This window comes from Phoenix dactylifera, unplaced genomic scaffold, assembly GCF_009389715.1.
Source record: "Phoenix dactylifera cultivar Barhee BC4 unplaced genomic scaffold, palm_55x_up_171113_PBpolish2nd_filt_p 000077F, whole genome shotgun sequence".
In the NCBI taxonomy this organism is placed as follows: domain Eukaryota; kingdom Viridiplantae; phylum Streptophyta; class Magnoliopsida; order Arecales; family Arecaceae; genus Phoenix; species Phoenix dactylifera.
In genome coordinates, this window is record NW_024067676.1 from 817,358 (window position 1) to 827,933 (window position 10,576).

Consider the following 10,576-nt stretch of genomic DNA (forward strand, 5'->3'; position numbering starts at 1 on the left):
TTTAGATGGATATATATAATTTTTTTAAAAAAAAATTAACAAAAGGTTCCCATCTATTTTTCCGCTGACGATCGCCTTGTACGGTTCTTCTTTCGTTTCCGGACCTCGTTTCTCGTTCGAGTCGGGGGTGGGGGGTGGCGGAGAAACTAATGACCATGGCGAACATTTCGAAGCCCTCTTTCCCACTTCTTCTGCGACTAAATCAACTCTCCCTCTCCCTCCCTATAAATCCATCTCGCGCTCGGCCATCTCCTCTTCCATCCTCCATTCATCTCTTTAGCTTCCCCAATCTGTCCTCTTTTCTCCATGGAATCCGCTGTGGTTCTCCGATCCTTCCAAGGTAATGTCTCTTTCCTCGCCATTTTGTTCCTCGTCTCTTCGCCATTATGTCATTTCTTGAATCCTTGTTACTTAAGTTGGATTTCTTGTTATTTTCTCGTCTCGGGCTTAGGATCCGGTGGTTGAATTCTGCTCGTGATGTTTCTGAGTTTATTTAGTAAGATTTTCTTTGTATCCCTTTTTTTTTCTAAAATTCAGATCGCATGTCCTTAGTCTGGACCGCGAAGGCGCAAACTCTTACAGGGGGTAGAGATTTTGCCCTAATTTTGAAATATAATCTTTTATGTGTTGATTTTGGTGGCAGAGCAAGAATTTTACTGGTGGGAGGGAAATTGTTAAGCATGATCTAGCTGAAACTAGCGTAATTTATCTTAAAATTGGAAGCATGATGTTACGGACGTTCCTTACGATGAGCAATAAGAAAAGTGGCTTTAGTTGCAATTCGATGAGGCATTCTTGAACTTCTGAAGATGTTAGGTAATCTAAGTGGTAGATACAAAACGGGGTTTGATGCATCCTGTGTGTAGATTGACAATGTCATTTTCTCTCAAGCATTTCAAATTTATAAACTAACACATGTAAAGCACTCCAAAAGATATCATTTTATATCACGCAGTCACAATCAGTAAAAGAAAGGGTGCTTGTGGTTCCATAATGCTTTGCTGGCTTGTAGCTTTTGCCTTGGAGATGAATGCCTTTTCCCATATTGAAGCTGGCAGTCTTCTCTGTTTCCGTTGGTTCTTTCCAAGCTGAAAGGAATCTAGAGGGTTGCCCTTGAGTTTTTAAAGCCAGGCCTCTTTCATGAATCGAACACCAATTCCAAGTGTTGACATCAGGTTAAGAACACAGTATTCTGTAGCTTTGATGGATTGGAACTTGATTTGTTCAGACTCCCTATATAAATGGAAATATCAGATTAGGCTTGATGATGTCTGGTATTTACCATAAAGGTAAGAATAATAAAGAAATGGATTTAGCTTGAATTCCTTTCCAATTGCATACTATAGTAGTTGGGATATTTTAAGGAAATTCTTATTGCCCCTTATCTGAAAAGAAAGTGGATAGATTACTAGTGGTTACAGTATGTCAGCTCGCCGAGGTCCAGCTGTTGTAGAAAACAGGGAGTTGCATTTGAAATCATGGTCTTCGTTACTTGCACTTTCTCTGTTATAAACTGATTGCCAAACTACATTACTTGGTTTAGAGAAGTTATGATTGAGTTTCCTTGATTTATCTTGAATTATGTGGTGTCTAATATGCATCGAGTTGAATGGTTATGGTCAGATCTCATTCATATGATATCACAAGTTGGATTTGCAATGATATAAAATAAAAATGGGCAATTGTTGGAAAAAAAAGGTCTCTTTAGTCATGCTTACCTTATGAACCCATTGCAATATCCATTTCTTTACTGTGGTCAATGGAGATTTTGCCAAGCAATAACCTAGCACTAAATGTCACTTGCTTCTGTATTATCTGTTAGTGCTTGTAAAAGTTTGAGTCATGAGTTTGTTGGTATGTTCTTCTAAGGTGAATTGTTCTTTACTGATCACCCAGCTTTGCTTGTCTATGGCTTATTCTGCTCTACTTCATCATGGATGAAAAGTAATACTTGTTAATATATTTTTCCTTGTTATTATTAGGTTCCCTGCAGCCAACTCCATATGCACATTCTTTTCTTCGAAAGCCTGCTGCAGTTCATATTTGCAGAGCTGCTTCAAAAAAATCTTCATTTTGGAGACTTCATGTGGAAGGGTGGAGAAACTTCTCAACAATGGCTAAGAAGCGACCATCACTTTTGTCTGTAAAGGCTTCAGAAACTACATCAGCCATGACTGCTGATGGTAAGTTAGCTTCAACTATATTCCTAATTTCGAATTGTCTTTTGCTAATCAAGTGCAGGAACATTTTTACTGAGTCATTTTGGTTGGCTAGAACATGATAGGTTGCATCTTTCTGTAACTTATGAATAGTTTCTTTTTTCTGAAAAAGTGGTAAAGAGTTTCCAATTAGCTATCTGCTACTATTCTTATAATTGCTCATTTTCAGTAACGAGGGAATCTCTCTCTCTCTCTCTCTCTCTCTGTGTGCGCGCGCGCGCGCGCTCGCGAAGTTTCAATGGAGGTTCCCATAATGATATTAGATTTTGAAGTTGCCAAGGGAAGATCCATATGTCCTGTGAAAAAGGGTTGTATTATTCATGATGCTTCTTGCCTTTGAGAGTAATGCTCAAATTTTATGGGCAAAATGCCGAAGCATTGCGTTTCTGTAGGCTTGATGATTAGTTGCTCCACAAACAGTCTTTCGATAAAGAGCATCAACTTACCAAGATCACCCTACTTTCTTTGCTTTTGTAATATGAACCTGGAGATTATAACCAAACAGATTTGAACTACACAAAATGGTTTTCTTTCTTAATTATTCAAGCAGTAATAGCATAAGAACTATATTAATTACAGGCATCACGAGTTCTCCCTCCTCCTTTCAGTTTTGCTTGTTACGCATATAGAAATTTTTGCAATTAAAATGGATGTTATCATACTGTTACATGCGCAACCATATCAGAAAACTTTTAGATTTGTGATCTCAGTCAAACTTGAATCATACATAAAACTTAAATTAGACAAGAAATGGGTCTAGGAGTTTTTGGGTTAAAGCTATTCTTATTTATAAATAATCTTAAAAGTTAAATTTCAATGTATAACTTTGCACATTGCTTAAGATAGCTGAATGAGATTTTTCTTCCTTATATTTATAATAAAGCTAGTTATTAATGTTGATTATATTATTGTGTTCATTATATGCCACACCAGCACCTAAACTTAGCAAGGGCAGCTATGTCTTTGGATGCAGCTGACGAGAGCTTGCAAGGGGCAATACAGAAGATAAATGCTCAGAATTCAACATTTCCAAATGGGTTTGAGGTCCAATCTACGATTCTCTTGTTTTTCCATTGGACCAAGATTTCAGTGTGCCACTGACTTTATTTTAGATGCAAAAGTACTTTATATTATCTTTGTCTATAATTTATTGTGTTTAAAACTTTTTAAAGAGAAAAAAAAACATGGACTTTTAGGTGACTTAGGCTTGAACAAAAAAGAAGCAATTTAGTAGCCGGTATACAAAAATGATCTGCTTTAGATGTTCGCTGTAGATTTTTGAGACCCAACTGGGTCAACCTGTTTGACACTTTACCCATCAGCTATGATGGATCTGGTCGAGCTAAAACCGGCATTCAACATCAAGCTATTCGAACTGCTAACTCAAGATGTTCAACTATTCAAACTAGCCAAGTTAGCAGTTCATTTGACCTGGACTGGATTGCTGAAAGGATTTTTTTTTTTCAAAAAAAGTCTACAGAAAAGAAACTCGAACTACTCCATTCTACTGTATACCTTGATCCACTGATCTCTACTTCTTGGTCAAGGCAGTGGGGTTGACGAGGCCACCATCAATTAACCAAATTTGGCCATTGTCCTCCACTTCATCTCCTTCTTCTCTTCGTTTGTTGGACAAGTAGTGGTGCTGAAAGGTTGAGGTGGCAGGTCAAATGGTTAAGGTTGGGCTACTGCCTAGAGATGAGTTGAAGTTGAGGTGGCAATTTGAAGGGGGATGGGCCAAAGATGAGATGAGGTGGCAGCTCTGAAGTGGAGTTGAGGTAGTAGCTCCAAAGGATGGCCGGTGTGGGGTTAGAGGGAGGTTGCGATAGTGGGGCCCTTTACCATGATTGTAACCATGATGAACAAGTCCAATCCCTGCTAATGAGGTGTCTTTATTAATTCAGTTTCGCTGCACATTTCAGATCAAAACTTATATCCTTTGTTAGTGCAAGCTTTGCTACATACTTTCTTGCTATGTTCGTCCAGCATCTTTTGGTCTGTTTTGTTCCTTCTCTAACCATTTCACACAAACTGAAGCCTTGTCCTAATTGGGGACAACTCTGTTTTCTCATGCACATGAGCATTCTATATGAACTCTTCTCCATGTCTTACTACACCACAAACAACTCATTAGAGTGAGAATTGACATGAAATGCAATAAAATATAATATGGACTTGATATGCTTGATCTGATGCTAAATACCCATACATACTAACATGTTAACCTTCCAAATGCTGAGCTTTGTTTTTCATACTGCTGTTAACATAAGCAATTTTTCTTTTGGATTTCATTTTCCAATTCATGCAATTCTTTTTTCAGTGATTACTAATGATCTGTAAAAAAACAAAGCACTTGCACTTCCTCTTCCTCAAGATGTTTCTCAAGCTCAATTGTCAATTTAGGAGTTGTTATTTACATTGAAGTTCAAAGTTATAAGATCAAATTTCAATGTCAAACACTGAAGATAGTCTAAACAATTGAGCCAATGGTGGCAATGCCGCTTCACTTGTCTGCACCAGCATGGCTGTCCTTTCTCACTTACAAGGACAATATGCTGGTCATGTGCTAATATTGTCCTTAAATAAACATATATGATATATTTGTAACAAAATGCCTTGAGGATGCTGATAAACTGTGCAATTGCACTAGAGGCTTGACATTCAGGTGGTTTCTACATACACTTTGGCCAATGACTTTAATGTAGAATTAAATGCTCATTGGCCAAAGTGTAGACCAGAGATCGACTGCTGTTCTCACTTGTTCCACTATAAAAGCTGCCTCATTTCAGTTATAAGTGTATGGGCTGTTCATTTACCTGGTATTATTTATAGTAATGCCTTCAGTTATTTATATATTTTGAAAATTTAAACTTTTTTCTACAATTGTACTTACCTCATATATTTTTCCTTTTAAAATATAGCCAACTAAGCTTTCCGCACCAAACACCAAATCCACATGATTGAAAGCACAAATGGGTTTCTTGTATACAAGCATGTCAGTGCATGTTCTGTAATGATGCTTGTGCCTATCAGCATCTGACTGTAGCTACCAGCCTGTAACTTGACCTACTGAGATATTAAAATGAAAAGGTAAGAAGAAATCATTGGCCTTTTGAGAGCTTTCCCACTGCAGATATCTGCCTATATCTTGAGCATATGACTTCTAGCCACCATATCTTTATTTCTTCTGGAGCAATTAGAAGGTACATTATACATGTTTTTCAGTTTATTCTGATCATTTTGATAACACTCTTCCTGTAACAAGCATACGTTGCACCTTATTGTTTACAAGAATTTTATCTATCCTATTTGATAATTTCAATTCAACTTGCTTGAGCCAACTTTGTATGTTATTATAGATTGCTCTTTGGACCTACTGTCTACTCTGTGATAATGCAAATCCTCTCTCTCTTTCTCTCTCTGTGCACTCCCCTCTTTGTGATTTTTTACATTCCCTTCAATTATATTTCTTATCAGAAGTCAATAATATCAGTTTCTTCTATCATGTGTGGGTGGTAAACATTGGCAAAGCTTTTTGTCTGGTCCATGATGAGGTGTTTTGATGACCAAAAAAAATATATTCTAGAATAAACTTCCTCAGACAAATCCTGTGCAATCAAAGGTCGCAATTGTGAAACTCTGTTTCACACTCAATCCTCCCTAGGTCCTCATCATATGCAAAGAGGTTTGTTTATATTCATGCACTTAGGCTGCAAGTTTGTTGAAACATATGGCTGAAACATAATAAATTTTTGCTCTCATTTCTTCTAAGTTTGTTTAATCATGATTTTAATTATCAATTCTTAGGCTCTATGCCATGGGTTTTGTTAATTTGTACTCAATGCATGCCTCAAATGGCTTGTTGTTTCTATTGCAGACATTCGTCCTGGAAGTGTGTGACCAGACAAATGTTGCAGAGCTAAAACTAAAGGTATATTTGGAAGCAAGCATGGCAATTATAATTTTTCTTCAAATTGCATGATTGATCCTATTTGAATGATTGCTGCTGTAGCGAAAATCACTCTATACCTAGCCACTTCAAGTCCACAAAGACATTCTGCATCATGCGAATACAGTTGTTAACCTTCTTGACGTTAAGATGTAAGCCTATAATGTTAAGATTGCATGTACTTAAATGTTCATGGGGCTATTTAACTAGTCATGCCATTGACCTATCTGCTTATGCTTTTAACATTCATTACTAGAGTTAAGGATACATGATCCATGACTTTTCTTTTACAGCATATCATGATTTTCATCTCAAAACCACCTATTTCAAGTATATTCATTTGCATGAATAAGTCCCTTGTAGTACTATCTAAGTGAATTTAATAAAAAAAGTAAATTCTTTTTCCTTTTTCTCCTGTTTGAGTTGCTGGTTGTTAATTGCGGAGTTATTGGTTCTTACTTCTTAGATTGTCTTTTTTTTCCTCTAGTGGGAATACAGGAAAAAGATTTCTTCAGAGCACATTTTTGCATCTTTTTTATTGCCCATGATCTCCCTATAAACCTGTTTCAAAGATTGTGCAAAGCTATGCGATTGACTCAGTTACTATAAAACTGCATGACAATCTAAGAATTAGGAATTGCCTGAAGATAATGTGATATTGTTGGACTTTAACAATTCATTTTGTTTTTTGGTATCTTTAATTACATGAAGTTTTTAAATTTTGATGATCTTGTGCACGAGGTTATTTTATGGCCAATGAGCTGGAACTTGGAACTAGGTTGAAATCTTTTAGTAGCAACAGTTATTAGTAGGCTGAACCCAGTGGAAGATTTGCTGCCAGAAACCTAAAAATGGGATCTTCTTGCATGAAATCAACTACTATTGCAACTGATCCATTTTTTACAGCAAATTTCTGTATTTATTATTAAGCAATGAAGTTTATCTAGGCAAATGTCAGTAATCCTCTATGTCCTTGATCTGTTGCATAAATGATCCAGCTGATTCTGTATCTGGACAGACAATAAGTAGCTGCGATGGGCATTTGTAATTTTTAGCCTCAGATACCAAGATTCTAATTTAGTTAAAAGAATTTAGTGTAATCATCTTTCATTTCTCTTTGGAATTTTGGAATATTTGATATATATATATATATATATATATATATATATATATATATATATATATATGAAGACTTGACACTCTCTTTGAGTACTTTTAGATTACATCTTTTGTGGATATCAAATACTGATGATCAGTTAATTCAGTAATCAAGTACCATCTTGAATCACTTGTGCAAAATAAATGTGAAATATCCTATTGATGCAGTAACTGTTGCTTCAGGTTGGTGACTTTGAAATGCATCTGAAAAGGGGTATAGAGACCCCAAAAGTTCCAACTTCAATTGCACCTCCTATTGAGTCACCAACTACAGCACCACCAATTCCAAGTAAGCCAATGGTTGAATCAGCTCCTGCTCCTCCGCCGGCTGTGTCACAGAAATCTGATCCAACAGCTATCAGTCCATTTACCAATGTGTCAACAGCAGCAAAATCAAAACTGGCAGCTTTAGAGGCTTCTGGATCAAATGCATATGTTCTAGTATCATCGCCTACGGTATGAATGACTTGTATGATGTAGCCTTGCTAATTTTTTATTTTTCCTTAAAATAAACATTCACAAACTTGTTATTTTAGGTTGGCTCATTCCGAAGTGGAAGGACGTTGAAAGGAAAAAAGCAGCCTCCTAGCTGTAAAGAGGTGATGTGATCAGCAACTCTTACTACACTGTGTTGTTTGTACAGAACATGATCAGGCCTGATTTTCTACAAAACCAGAAACCAAGTCAGGATCCTTCTGTCAGGAATGAATTCTAACATTCTGTAATGTTCCTGCAACTTCATTAATAACAGGGTGACATTATTAAAGATGGACAAATCATTGGCTTCTTGGATCAGTTTGGAAATGAGCTTCCTGTCAGAGTGAGTTGCGATTTTTTGTTTTCTCATTTCTTTGTTATTTCTTCATTCAATTCTGACCAATAGCTCATATGGCTTTTTCTGATGCTGTGGGTTCAAACAGCTTATAATGATGAAAAGCACTTATGATGCCTGTTTGTTTATTTCTTTTGTGCAGTCAGATGTTGAGGGAGAAGTCCTAAAGGTCCTTTTGAAGGATGGAGGTAATGCTCATAATCTAACTTAAAGACGACTTTGTATTTTATCTTACTTCTATGGGGCATTCTGGGTTGTTTGAAATTACACCTACTGAAGTCCTTCTATAAAATGTGCAATATGTATGCTATTCGGAACATTGGTTTGGTACTTGGGTTTGGCATGCACTTCGTTGGTTAAATCAGTGTCATAAACATTTGCTCAGATTGACATGGTAAAACACAGAGCATCTTGTGCTCATTGTTCTCTCTTCCTCTTACATTTTAAGAGAGAAACTAATGGTCTATTTTGGATTCTCTCTCACCTTACCTACATCTCCCATGAAGGTGAGAGTTTGTAAATAGAGAAAGGAAAAGAAATGAGAAGAGTTTATGGAAGCTGTTGCTTTTCCCAATCCCTAGTTTCTTACATACTGTAAGAGATCTTAAAAGGTGAATTCTGGTATTTGGAAAATCTTGGAATTCTGGAATCTACTGAGTATATGGACTCCCATGATATCTCCCATTCAGTTATCCTTCTGATCTACTCATCCCTTCAAACTCTCTGTCCATACAGTTCCTGAATGGAACAGAATATGCCCTGTAGATCACCACCCTAACTTTTTACCGCCCTCTCTTGCTGCTCGTTGTCAACTCCTTTCATCAAAAACTTATACTTCTGCCACCTCTCCACCACATTTCTATGGCCACCAACCCGCAACCATTCCTCTCACATGCTCTAAATTTCCCCCTTTACTTGTTTTGTTACCCGAAATGTGAATTACTTCTACTGCATCAGCAATGAATTGATATCCGGATATCGTTTGAATCCATGAAAACAAGAATGGATACACAAGACAAAACTGTCTGCCTGACTACCTGGTCAGTTCCAATCTCTTCTGGAATTTTTTTGTGGTTTAGGGAACCATATGTTAGAAAACCATATTTCATTAACAAAATGTTCCTTTAGCCGTTTGCCTTGGCTCATTTTTCTTTCCCATAATTGATAATTTAATTGTAAATTTGTGCTCGTCTGTGTGGCATGCTTATTATTTTTTGGGAGATGTGGTGTTTCAAATGATATATTGGAACACATATGGGGAGTGCATTACATCCTTGAACCTAAGGATGTGATGTTACACGTAATAGACACCAAGTTTTGCTCTTCGACTGTTCTCCATCCTGTTTATTGGCAGCTGTTGCTTAAACTAAAACCATAAATGTGGCCTCATTTGATTATTTCTCGTTCTGAATTCTGCTACTAGTAGTGATAACTATCATCATTCAAGCTCTGGTGGTTTTATGATGGCGCATTTAAGCATTATTGGCATTGTTATTTATTTGTTAATTTTCCTCCCGCTCACATTTCTCCAACTTACAGAAGTGGTTGGTTATGGAGACCCACTCGTTGCTGTCTTGCCTTCCTTCCATGGGATAAAATGATGCCATGTTCATTTGCAGTGGCATCCCAACCTTGCAGAGCTCCGAGATTTGGACGTCTGATTGGTTATGGATCTGTTGAATTTTCTTTCTCCCTTCAATCCGGCATAGTTGACTAGGTTGCATTCAGATGATGATGATGAGAATTTTTCAGGCAATTGTTTGCTGCTTGTTAGAATAAGTTGTTGAGACCTTGACTAGGTCACATTTTTGTTTTCCCCTTAAAGCATACAATATTATTGATTTCCATCATTGTTCTTCATCTTATAATTATGACAGAGATAAATGCAACCTCCTTGTATTAAACTATAGCTGAGGATCCTTCATATTTTAAGATTTCTCATTGTTCCTTTTCTGCTTATTGGTGCATTAGTTTAATATGAAGTGTTTACTTGCTGAGGTATTTGAAACTGATTACAGAGTTTGGTTGCAAGTAAGAGCTTACTGTAGCAGGTACTTAAAAATTCAAAGGGTCAGTTCAATCATCTGGCCATGATATTGGGAGGAAGCTCAAAATGTTCTGCATCAGTGGCGTTCTCCAACCTGCTCTGGTTTCATGAACAATATTAGAAGCTTGACTATTTAAGATTGACACTCGAAGCTTCGAAACACGTGAAGCAGCGCACATAAATAGAAATGCAAGTTTTATTGCAACAATTTGCTTCCTCTAATATAGATTTTGGCTGCTTTCTGCCTGCAACTTTCCAATTCAATAGGCTTGGAATAAGCCAGGTATGATTGAGTTAGTGATACGACTAGGGATGGCAAATTTTTGACATGGAGCTGAGAACCCACCTAATAAATGGGTTTGGACGAGGAT

At 36.9% G+C, this 10,576-nt stretch overlaps 1 protein-coding gene across 2 annotated transcripts; it reads left to right on the top strand.

The window, feature by feature from the left end:
- The first annotated feature begins 127 nt into the window (after positions 1 to 127).
- LOC103715096 lies at positions 128 to 10,117 on the top strand. Of its 2 annotated transcripts, none has more exons than XM_008802620.4 (9): positions 128 to 340; positions 1,983 to 2,183; positions 3,175 to 3,263; positions 6,097 to 6,150; positions 7,510 to 7,782; positions 7,863 to 7,925; positions 8,078 to 8,146; positions 8,301 to 8,346; positions 9,698 to 10,117. In XM_008802620.4, the coding sequence occupies exons 1-9, from the start codon at positions 307 to 309 to the stop codon at positions 9,757 to 9,759; spliced, it is 891 nt and encodes a 296-aa protein (XP_008800842.2). In that variant the 5' UTR covers positions 128 to 306; the 3' UTR covers positions 9,760 to 10,117. The 2 variants fall into 2 exon arrangements, with proteins under 2 accessions (XP_008800842.2, XP_008800843.2); XM_008802621.4 differs by having other exon boundaries at positions 133 to 340; positions 3,193 to 3,263.
- The last annotated feature ends 459 nt before the right edge of the window (positions 10,118 to 10,576 follow it).